General features: G+C 38.7%; 1 protein-coding gene across 5 annotated transcripts in view; it reads left to right on the plus strand.

The window, feature by feature from the left end:
- The window catches only part of TFRC (transferrin receptor), a 26,160-nt gene extending 23,052 nt beyond the window's left edge, over nucleotides 1–3,108 (plus strand). For all 5 annotated transcript variants that reach the window (XM_054575149.1, XM_054575150.1, XM_054575148.1 and 2 more), the window contains exons 17-19: nucleotides 270–491; nucleotides 1,884–2,024; nucleotides 2,609–3,108. In XM_054575149.1, the coding sequence (XP_054431124.1) occupies nucleotides 270–491; nucleotides 1,884–2,024; nucleotides 2,609–2,851 (606 nt within the window). In that variant the 3' untranslated portion in view covers nucleotides 2,852–3,108. The remainder of the gene's footprint in view (nucleotides 1–269; nucleotides 492–1,883; nucleotides 2,025–2,608) is intronic.
- Nucleotides 3,109–12,470: the final 9,362 nt, after the last annotated feature.

The raw sequence follows: 12,470 nt of genomic DNA on the forward strand, positions 1-12,470 counted from the left end.
CTCATGTAATGGGACTTATAGAACCTAGATAGAACTTATAGGGATTCTATAGAACCTAGAAGAAAGGATCATTCTTGGAGTAGGTTAGGTTCAGAGAAAGTAGCAAAAATGGTATCTTCTTAAAGTAGTGGATAAGGGATAAAATTGGGGTTAAGGAATATATTAGAAGCAAGGAATAACTTCAGTTATTACCTTTATGGTATAACTGGAATGTGAGGCACCTACTCTTTTAACCCACTTCAGTACATAAACCTCACTTTGTTTTCCAGGACTCAGATTATCCTTACTTAGGTACTACCCTGGATACCTATGAGGAACTCTATCGGAGGGTCCCTGAGCTGAACAAAATGGCACGTGGTGCAGCGGAAGTGGCTGGTCAGCTCATGATGAAACTTACCCATGATGTTGAATTGAACCTGAATTATGACATGTATAATGAGGAAATACTTGCATTTGTCAGAGATATGAACCAGTTCAGAACAGACATAAAGGTGAGCACTAATTAAAAACAGATTTATATTGCTGCAGTATTAAAGCAGTTTGACAAAGTATGTTTAGTTGTTCCTGAGGAGGGACATGATTGGTAACCAAAATACATTTTAAAGTGAACTGAGGTATAATTTTGCTTAGACTCCACAACTCATTTGAAAGGGAAGTTGGGAGGCTATAGGTTATAGATCTAGGATAGGCCATAGCAAGTATTTCAGAATCTAGAATGATGTTAAGTTCTCTATTGTTCATGTATTCTAAGCAACCTGTAAAGAGCTAGGACCCAGAGTCTGTAAAGATCTCAACCATGACTTTGAATCTATGAGTTTGGATATATATGCCTTTTGGAGATGACATGGATGGAGAGAGAACACAGCCAATAGTTAGTCATAGTCTTATTTAGTGTTCATTCTGTGTAGTTTTGAAACGTTTGATAAAATTAAAAGTGGGCCCTGGATGTTGTGGCTCAGTGGATTAAGCGTCGGCCTGTGACCCCAAGAGTAGCCAGTTTGTTTCCCAGTCAGGGCACATGCTTGGGCTGTGAGCCAGGTCCCCAGTTGGCCATACAAGAGGCAACCGATTGGTCTATCTCTTGCCACATCCATGTTTCTCTCCCTTTCTCCCCTCCCTTCTCTCTAAAAATAAATAAAATCTAAATAAATAAAAAAAAAATTAAAAGTGGTTTCCAACTGATAACCAAATCTTAATTATGATGGCTTTCTTGAAACAAATTGTAACTGACCAGAAAATGGGGCTTAACCAGATGGAAATAACTAGATCTGAAGTTTGTTGAACTGAAATGCTTCCAAGTGTTCATAGGGAAATTGAACTGGAAACTATATACTACACAGGATTATACACTTCGACTAATAGGTTATGTTAAATTATTGATTTAATTTTTAAAGATTTTACTTATGTTTCGAGAGAGGAGAAAGAGGAGAGAGAGAGAGAGAGAGAGAGAGAGAGAGAGAGAGAGAGAGAGAGAAGGAGAGAAACATCAATTGATTGCCTCTTGTGACCTGGCCCGCAACCCAGGCCTGTGCCCTGACCAGGAACCAAACTGGTGACCTTCTGGTTCACAGTCCCGCACTCGGTCCACGGAGCCACACCAGCCAGGGCAATTACGTTAAATTTGTTTGATGAGGATGGTTTTCTCATGAGACTAAGAGTGATTCTTATACTATATTCTGGGCTGAAATAGGAGCGAAGTGCTAATAACAGAGCTTGGGAAACCCCAGTACAAGGTGCTTTCGTCTCACTTTCTCTCGATCTTGCACTTGTCTGGGAGTCACCCCCTTTTATCAGAATCTCAGTTGCCTCGCCTAAATTAGAAAGATATCTAGAATCCTTAGAGATATAACACCTAATAGTTAATGGAATGTCTTTTGCTTCAGGAGATGGGTCTGAATCTACAGTGGCTATATTCTGCTCGTGGAGATTTTTTTCGTGCTACTTCTAGACTAACAACAGATTATAAGAATGCAGAGAGAACAAACAGATTTGTCATGAGAGAAATCAATGACCGCATCATGAGAGTAAGTAAATTTTTAGAAAAGAAGGAAATAAAATATGTTAATTTTTAGTGTGTAAATCTTACATTTCTAAAAAATACAGTAATAACTTGAGGAGCCTAGAATCCTTTGCTTCTTTAGAATTCACGGATTTTAAATCTTACGAGAACTGAAAACCAACATCAAAATTGGAAATACCAGAGTCATTTGACCTAGTAGTGATTTTCATATGCTTTAAAAACATTTTAAAGAAGAGATCATTAATCATTTTTAGCTGTCATTTTCTCTATTTCTGTTGGCCTAATCCAGCCCATAACTGCTTTTATCCTTGTCTGCTTGAAAGAAGATTCTATGATAGCAGAACCTCATAAACCTTTCATATTTGTGCTCCAACCAAAAAAAAAAAAGGTTGCTCTTACAAAGGAATTGGTAAACATTTGGCTTTATACTTTTAACTTTAGAAGATTAGTAGCCTGGTTCTCAGCATTAAATTCAGGGAAATTTTAATGTTTGAAGTGGGAGAATGGTGGTGGTTTTACTCCACTGGGTCCTTTCCTCACAACAAAAGTCATAACACTGTAAGCTCTCTTGTCTGTTTTGTTTTTTAGGTGGAATATCACTTCCTCTCACCCTATGTATCTCCAAGAGATTCTCCTTTCCGACATATCTTCTGGGGCTCTGGCTCTCACACTCTGTCGGCTTTACTAGAACACCTGAAGCTGCGTCGAAAAAATAACAATGCTTTTAATGAAACACTGTTGAGAAACCAGTTGGCTTTAGCAACTTGGACAATTCAGGGAGCTGCAAATGCCCTCTCTGGTGACGTTTGGGACATTGACAATGAGTTTTAAATGTTAATACCTAGAACGGTACTTGTGACTTGTGCTGGCTGTGCTAAATTTTCAGTAGGGCTACAAAACCTAATATTGTTAAAATTCTACCTAATTTATCTGGTACTACTAGATGTCTTTATGCAGCAACTTTTAATACAGGGTAGGTACCTGCACTTCAAGTTAAAGTATTTTAAAATGTTCATGATGGAACATTTTCTCTAGAATTTTAAGTGCTTTGTAATGGCAACTGCTTCTTCTTTCATATATATGTGTGTGTGTGTATATATATGTGTGTGTATATATATGTGTATATATATATATATATATATATATATATATATATATATATATATAGCGCCAGACCCAGTTACATGAACTATTGCTCTAAACCCTAATGACATGAACTGGTATCTTTTGAGTTGGAGGAGAAAGGTGATATCTGCTGAAGGTTAAAAATGGTAGCTTTGTATGATCCTCCATCTTCATTTGATGCTAGATAGGAGATAATAGGTTGTAAGACCTTATTCTCCACATGAGATAAATGCCTTCTTTAAGGATTTAGCTAGTTTCTACATCCCTGAATGAAACAGTTAACTTTCAGAAGAGATGGGACTTGTTTTCTTGCCAACAAAGTCTGAAATAGAGGTTCTTTAGCTAGAAAATGAAGTTCAGCTGTTTATCACAGAAATAATGCCTTAATGTGTAACCTCAAGATCACTATGAAAAAAGGAGAACAGAAGCCAAAGACCTAGTATATATTCTTTTCCCCTCTCCGCTCTCCCATAAACCTTTTAGTTTTTCGTTGTTTTTTTCCAAGATATTTTGAAAGAGAATCAGTTTTAGGTGTTTAATATCAAACTCAGTTTGTCAGACTTTAAAGGATACACTGCCAAATTTTGGTCCAAGTGTTAGTTTTTTGGAAAAGCTTTCTATCATTTTGGCTCTGAGATATTTATTGTTTATTTATCAGTGACAGAGTTCACTATAAATGGTGTTTTTTTTATAGAAGATAATTATCGGAAGCAGTGCCTTCCATAATTATGACAGTTATACTGTCGTTTTGTTTTTTTTTTTAAATAAAAGCAGCATCTGCTAATAAAACCCAACAGATACTGGAAGTTTTGCATTTATAATGGTCAATGCTTGAGGGTTTTAGAAAACAGCCTCAAATAAAATTTTTAAAGCTATTAGAAAAGAATTAAATTTAATTAGGGTTGCTAATCAAGTTAGACTCCTATTTAGACTCCTATTAAGTAGATAAAAATGATAGTTTTCCTAAATGCAGTGAATTGTGACCAAGTTATGAATTAATGTCACTCAAAGGCTGTGGTAGTACTCATGCAAAATTTAACAGCTCAGTTTATCCAAGGTGTAACTTTAATTTTGCAAAATTTCCAGTACCTTTGTCACATACCTAACTCACATTATCGGGAGCAGTGTCTTCCATAATGTATAAAGAACAAGGTAGTTTTTGCCTACCACAGTGTCTATATCGGAGACAGTGATCTCCATATGTTACACTAAGGGTGTACATAATTATCGGGAACAGTGTTTCCCATAATTTTCTTCATGCAATGACATCTTCTAAGCTTGAAGATCGTTAGTATCTAACATGTATTTCTAGCTCCCTATAATTCTTGATCTTTTCATTTTAGTTGCAGAAACATTTTGTGGTCATTAAACATTTGGTGGGTAAATTCAACCACGGTCAAGTAAAATTACTTCCTTCAAGATCTTTTTTTTTTATTCAAAGGTTGTTTTTAAACCTGATGTGGTGTTTCGTTGTATTTGTGGTTTCTCTGGGTCTTCTGCTTCGCGGGATAGTAGCATACATTTATAATGTTTGCTATTGACAAGTGAATATAATTTTATTCCCTATGTGCATGTTATCTCCTATAGCCTTAGTTCATACAAGATTGAATCCAGAACTGACCTTTTAGCTTAAATTAGAGGAAACTAGTATAGGAGGTCTGGGGGGAGGGAGAGTGAGGGGTGCGGGTAGCTGAAATTTGCAAAAGGATCTTTGATCATGTCTACCTACCTACCTATTAGTGTATGGTGACCGTAAGTTAAGTGAAGATATGGATAAATATGTTTGAGTCTACATGAGACAAGACTTGGTTTTCTACTCAGCTTAATAATTAGCTGTTTGTTATAGGGCAGTTCAGTAACAAACAGCTGATTATCAGGTTAAGTAGAAAACAGTCTTTTCTCATGTAGCCTCAAACTTATTTGTCCATAGGGTCTCTTAAGGCTCTTTAAACTTAGTGTCACTTACCCAAGTTAAAACAGATCTAGATTATTACAGCCCCACTGAATTGTTTTACTCTGCAGTCTGTTAAGTCCTCACTGTTTTATCTTGAACAATATTTAGTGTAGCTAAGTAAAAAGGTCAGAGCTGGGATTCCTGGTTTGAGTATCATGCTTTATCTTACTTTAATAAAAGCTCAGTGACTTCAAGGCATAATACGAATAATGGGCATATGTTTTACAGCAGTAAATCTCTTCAAAAAACTCTTCTATGGTTAAGATTGAGTTCTTTCCAATCAAACAGGCCAGAAAGTAGGAAGAGCCTTTATATTCCTGGATGAAATGTATGTATTACTGTGTATATCTGCTGGTTTTCATTTTTTTCTGGATATAGAAATCATGTGCATTTTGAAGGTAAAGGATAAGGTGAGTGAGGTCTGTCATGATTCCCTATTCTAGAACTTGCATGACCTTTACTGTGTTTCCTCTTTGAATGTTCTTGAAATTTTTAATTGGCTAAAGATGACCTATTAATTAAACTTCTCAACCTACTGCTCAGCTATATCTTTGTAAACAAGTGATATGCCCTTGTAATTGTATACAAGCTGGTTATGTGCAACAACTTGGAGATTTCTTGTCTGAAGTAATAAAATGCTTGAACACTGAGCTGTCATTTTTTAAAATAGATTTTCCTTTTTAGAGCAGTTTTAGGCTTACAGCAAAATGGAGCAGAAAGTACAGAGAATTCCCATACACTCCCTGACTGCACACCCCACCCTCAGCTTACCCCACTCTCAACATCTCTCACCAGAGTAGTACATTGTTACAATTGGTGAACCTACAATGACACATCCTTATTGCGCAAAAACTATAGTTTACATTAAGATTCATTCTGGCGTTGTATATTCAATGGGTTTTGACAAATGTATAATGATGGGCATCCACCATTACAGTGCAGTACAGAATAGTTTCACTGTCCTGAAAATCCCCTGTGCTGTGCCTGTTTGTCCTCCTTCCCTCTTAACTCCTGGTCAGACACTGATCTTTTCATTGTCATGTAGTTGGAATTATGCAGTATGTAGGCATTTCAGATGGGCTTCTTTCACAGTAACATGTATGAGTATTCAAGGTCCCTCCATGTATTTTCATGGCTCGCTAGCTAATCTTTTTAGTGCTGAATAATATTCTGTCATCTGGATGTGACGTAGTTTATTAATCCATTCACCTATTGAATGATGTCTTTGCTTCCAAAATTTGGCAATTATGAATAAAACAACTATGAACATAACATATACAGGTTTTTTTCCTAATCCTCACCTGGGGATTTTACAGGTTGCTATGTAGTCATAAATTTTCGGTTCATGGGGGTAGATACCAAGGAATGCAGTCGCAGTTGCTGGATCATAATGAAGGGGGACCCCCCAAAAAAACCAACCCAGAATTATCTTCCAGAGGGTGGGTCCTTTGTAAGACAGGCTTACCCCCACTAGGCTCTTTTTTTTTAAAAGTATATTTTATTGATTATGCTGTTAAAGTTGTCCCATTTTTTTCTCCCCTTTATTCCCATCCACCCTGTATACCCCCTCCCGCCAGTACCCCCGCCACCCCGCCCCCTCCCAGTTCATGCTCATGGGTCATGCATATAAGTTCTTTGACTTCTCCATTTCCTATACTATTCTTAACCTCCCCCTGCCTATCTTGTGCCTACCACTTTTGCTTCTTGTTCTGTGTACCTTTTTCCCCATTTTCCCCCTTCCCTTCTCTGCTGATAACCCTCCATGTGATCTCCATTTCTGTGATTCTGTTCCTGTAGTAGTTGTTTGCTTAGTTTTTGTTTTTTAGTTTCAGATGATAGTTGTGAGTTTGTTGTCATTTTACTGTTCATAGTTTTAGTCTTAGATAAGTTCCTTTAACATTTCATATAATAATGACTTGGTGATGATGAATTCCTTTAACTTTACTTTATCTGGGAAGCACTTTATCTGCCCTTCCATTCTAAATAATAGCTTTGCTGGGTACAGTAATCTTGAATGTAGGCCCTAGCCTTTCATGACTCTGAATACTTTCCAACCCCTTCTTGCCTGTAAGGTTTCTTTTGAGAAATCAGCTGATAGTCTTATGGGAACTCCTTTGTAGGTAATGGTCTCCTTTTCTCTTGCTGCTTTTAAGATTCTCTCCTTATCTTTAATCTTGGGTAAAGTAATTATGAGGTGCCTTGGTCTGTGCTTCCTTGGGTCCAACTCCTGGGACTCTGAGCTTCCTGGACTTCCTGGAAGTCTATTTCCTTCACTAGGTTGGGGAAGTTCTCCATTATTTTTTCAACTAAGTTTTCGATTTCTTGCTCTTCCTCTTCTCCTTCTGGCACCCCTATGATTCAGATGTTAGAACGTTTGAAGTTGTCCCAGAGGTTGCTAGGCTTTTTCCCCTTTTTTTTTTAAATTCTTTTTTCTTCATTCTGTTCTGACTGAATGTTTATTTCTTCCTTCTGCTCCAAATCATGGATTTGAGTCCCAGTTTCCTTTCCTTCACTGTTAGTTCCCTGTATGTTTTTCTTTATTTCACTTTGTATAGCCTTCTCTTTTTCTGCATTTTGTGACCATACTCAACCAATTCAGTGAGCATCCTGATTACCAGTGTTTTGAACTGTGTATCTGATAGGTTGCCTCTTTCTTCGTTGCTTAGTTTTTAGGAGTTTTGATCTGTTCTTTCATTTGAGCCATGTTTCTTTGTCTCAGCGCGCCTGTTATGTTGTAAGGGGTGGAGCCTTAGGTGTTCATCAGGGCTTGGCAGCCCAGGTTGCCGTGTTGTGACACTATATGTGGAGGAGGGGTCCAAGGGGGAACAGTGCCAACTGCTTGCTCTCCGCTGGCTTTCAGTCACTTTCTCTGCTACCCACAAGCAAATTGGGCCCTTCCTTTCTGGGTGGGTGGGTTTGTGTACGTTCTAAGACCCCATGGGACTCTCCAACAAACACTCCTGTGAGACTGGGAGTTTCTCCTGCTGCTGCAACCCCCATAAGTTTTTACAGCCAGAAGTTTCTAGGTTTTCTTTTCCCGCACTGGAACCCTGGGTTGCACAGTCTGTCTCACTCCCCTGTTGTTCCTCCCAGTTTCTCTGCAAGCAAATGTGGGACTGCCAGCCACCATCTTGCCCACCCAGTCCTCCAGCCTCTGCCTTGCCGCGCATCTTCACCCTGGATCCCTGCCTCTGCCACTCCTACTGGTCAGATGAATGTTTCTTTTTTAATTCCTTGGTTGTCAGACTTCCCATACAAGTTCAATTTTCTGGCAGTTCTGGTTTTTTTTTGTTTTAAAATTTGCTGTCCTTTCGGTTGTGCGAGGAAGCAAAGTATATCTACCTGCACCTCCGTCTTGGCTGGAAGTACTCCCCCACCCCCGTCAGGTTCTAGGAACCCCTCTGTGTCAGCGTACCAGCTGGTATTGTGAGAGGCTTTGTTCAGCTTCAGTGAATCTTTTTGAAGACTCAACACATTTTCATGACGGGTGGCTTACAAGGGCCACATGCCCACACCACACTGAGTGTTCAGCAGTGTTTGAAAACAGTATGACCCTCGTGCCCCACCTTGCCTGTTCACCCCATCTCACCCTAAGCAACCTTCTTTTTTGTCCCGTCCCCATGAAAAATGTCCTCAAAGGGAAATGTTTTGCCAATGTGGAAGAGGTGAAACAAAATGGCAGAAGCACTAAGGCATCAAAATAGACAAGTTCAAAACTGTTTTTGAGCAGTGGAAAAAAAAAGTCTTGATAGGTGTATTGCATCAAATGGAGAGTACTTTGAAGGTGACTGAAGTTTAAACATGTAAGAGTAAGTACACTAATTTTTATAAATAAATTCTTGTTTTTTGGGATGGTCCCCTCTTATATGCTTTAAGAGCATATTTAGTTTTATAAAAAACTGCCAAATTCTTCCAAAGTGGTTGTGCCATTTTGCATTCCCACAAGCAATGGAAGTTTCTTTTGCTCCATATCTTTTCCAGCACTTGGTGGTGTCAGTGTTTTGATTTTGACCATTCTAATACCTTCGTAGTAGTATCTCATTTTCATTTACATTTCCCTGGTATAATGTTGAGCATCATTTCATATCCTTATTTACTAAGTATACGTGTGTATCTTTGGTAAGGTGTCCAGATTTTTTGCCCCTCTTTTAATTGGGTTATTTCTTTCATGGGTTGTGCCTTTGGTGTTTTATCTTCATAAGTAACTGCCCAACCCAGCATGACCTAGATTTTCTCCTAAGTTATCTTGTAGGAGTTTCATCGGTATGTATTTTACATTTGGGTCTGTGAATGACTGAGATAATTTTTAAAAATAGTCTGTGATCTGTGTGAAGATTTTTTTTTTTGCATGTGGGTATCCAATTGGTCATTGGCTTTTTTAAAAACAGCAGGACTGTCCCACCAAAAATATGTGAGCTACCTATGTAATTTTAAATGTCCTTGTAGCCACATTGACCCTAAAAACAAACCGGTGAAATTAATTTTAATATAATTCAGTATATCAAAAACCCTCATTTCAACATGTATGCATTAAATATTATTGCTGAGATATTTTATGTCTTTTAATACTAAGTCTTCAAAATCCATTTAACTTAAAACACATTGATTTGGGCCACCCACATTTTAAGTACTCATTAGCTATTTATGGTTAGTAGACACTGTGGTTCTATACTACAGCAAAAGGCATGATGGGTGTTCTTTTACAGGCTTTCTATGCAATTTCCAAATTTCATCTCGTCAGTACAAGTGCCAGCCAGTATTCAGTATGGTTGCAGTAACTGCAGCTACTAGAATTGGGAATCCTTTTAATTGTCACCTATGTCAGAGCTTTACTCTGTCAGAATTAGTAGCCACGTGTACACCATTGAGGAGAAGCTGGACAATGATTATTAAACTTGCTGAATTCTACAGGAGGAAGTATCTCTCTGAAAGGCAATGGGCCAGGAGACAGCTCTAAACAAATATTTGAGGACATCTGGGTATCTGCAAAATACACCTTCACTTGAAATTTAACACATCAGATACTAATATTTCTTACTTGTGGCTATCAATGGGTTTATCTTCTTAGGTGCTTGAGTTAAAGGCTTTGCGGTTCGCTGCCCCTGTCCTTTATACTGCTTAATGTGTAATTCATCCCAAGTGGACTTTGGCTAGTTGTTAATGCCTTTAAAAAAAATATTCACATGCTAATGGTCAAAGGGCAGAACATTTGTACTGAACACTCAATTTTTTTCAGGTATGCATGGTATGTATATTCATCAAGACAGATCATAGGCTGGGCTGTGAAATTGAAGTAAGTGTCAGAAAGTTGAAAAGCGTTGATTAAACACAGTGTATTCTCTGACCACAGTGGAGTTAAATTAGACATCACTAACAAGATATCCAGAAAACCCCAAAATATCAGAAACACATATTTGTAAATAACTTATGGATCAAAAATGTAATCATAAGGTAAATTAGATAATATTTTGAATTTATTGAAATTACAACATAAATTTTATGGACACGTGTAAGGCACTGCTTAGAGACAGATGCACCGCTCAGCACAGTAGCCACTAGCCATGTGGCTAAATGTAAAATAAGCTCAATTCCTCAGACATTCCAGCCACATTTCAAGTGCTCATTAGCCATGTGGTTAGCAATTACTGTATTGGACAGCAGAAAACTAAGAGTATTTCCATCACTGCAAAGTTCTATTGGACATGGCTTAGAGGGACTTAAGTTTTAAGTATTTATATTAGAAAAGAAGAAACCTAAAATCAGTGACCTATGTTTTCACCTTAACAAGTTAGAGAAAAGTAAAGTAAGCCCAAACGAAGTAGAAAAGAAATTATAATAGAGAAAAAAATCAATAAAATAGAAATCAGACATAAAATTAACAAAGCAAAACTCTGGTTCTTTGGAATGAAAACAATCATTAATACTAGGTATGAAAGAGAGGTTATCACCACAGATCCCACAGACATTAAAGGATAATAAAGGGCCCTGGCAGGGTGGCTCGGTTGTTTGGACTTAGTCCCAGGCATCATAAATGGTTGAGGGTTCAATCCCTGGTCAGGCACATACCTAGGTTTCAGTTCAGTCCTTAGTTGGGGTGTGTACAGGAGGACACCAATAAACGTTTCTCTTTCAGCTTCTCTAAAATCAATAAAAACATATCCTCAGGTGAGGATTAAAAAAAAACAGCCGGGGAGATTTAAACAAAAAAGAATAGGAGGGAAGTACATAAGTGAAAAAAGATACCTCACTGTTTAATGGTACGCCCTGACTGCTTCTCATTTCTAAACTTAATACAGTGAGTTGCAGGGGAAGCCCGATTTCATGGACAAAAAGGAGTAGGTGAATAAACTCCATACGTTTAGTCTTGCCTTTCCCAGTACAGTTTCTTGATTATACATATTAGGCCATGTCTTAAATGGTTGTACCTGACTAGACTCCGGAGAGGCAATAACCGGTAGTCACTGCTTCATTTATAGGTCACCAACTTCAACTCTAAGTGTCCGCCAGGGGGCGTCAGAACCCAGAACTATGACGTTCTTTTCCGAAAAGCCCTGGTGATCCATGGTTTGTAATATCTTGGCTCAGTTCGCCCTTTCTCTCTCGGTGGGCAGAGGAGGCATACATGTGGGAGCAGCTGGCAGCCCCGCCTTGCAATACCCTAGTAAGATTTTGGAAATGAATTGCTTGGGGGCATGTGAGCCTGGTCCCCCAAAGCAGCTCGGGGGAGTTCTGACTTGCTGGATAGGGTGAAGGCACAGTCTGTTCTTGTTCCCGGGAGAACACACCTCGGTTAGCAAACAGCCACATGCCTAAGAATTCCTTCAGAGATCCCTCCTGTCACTTCCACTAAGAGCCAAATGGTACCTTCCTAAGAAATCTTTTGCCCTTTGTCAAATCAGATTGTCTGCTCATATACCAGTCTTGATCCCTCACCTCACTCTTCTCTCAACTCAGCTCCAGCATTTTCTATGCATTGGGGGACCCTAGGGAAGCAAGCACCTGCCATTTCTGAGTGCACATTGGAATCACCTGGTGAGCTTTTAAAAGCTACAGATGCTGAACCTCACCCCAGATTCCAATTTAATTGTTCTGGGGTGAGGCATAGGGCAGCAGTGATTTTAAAAGCTTCACATGTGATTCTTACGTGCAGCACTATTGAGAATCTCTGGATCCAAGGTCTTGCTAATCACGGTGTAGATAGAAATGCAGAAATCTCAGCATCCCTTTCCCAAATCGCTGAATCAGAAGCTGCATTTCAAGGTCCCCAGGTCATTCAGTCGCATGTTGAAGCTTGAGAAGCATGGATCTTAGCGCATCGTTCTGCTTCACCCACGCTCCTTGCCCTGGCCTGAATCACGGCCTCCACAAGTT

Source organism: Pteronotus mesoamericanus, unplaced genomic scaffold (assembly GCF_021234165.1).
Source record: "Pteronotus mesoamericanus isolate MK-2021 breed Mesoamerican mustached bat unplaced genomic scaffold, CSHL_Meso_final contig_27, whole genome shotgun sequence".
NCBI classification, from domain to species: Eukaryota; Metazoa; Chordata; class Mammalia; order Chiroptera; family Mormoopidae; genus Pteronotus; species Pteronotus mesoamericanus.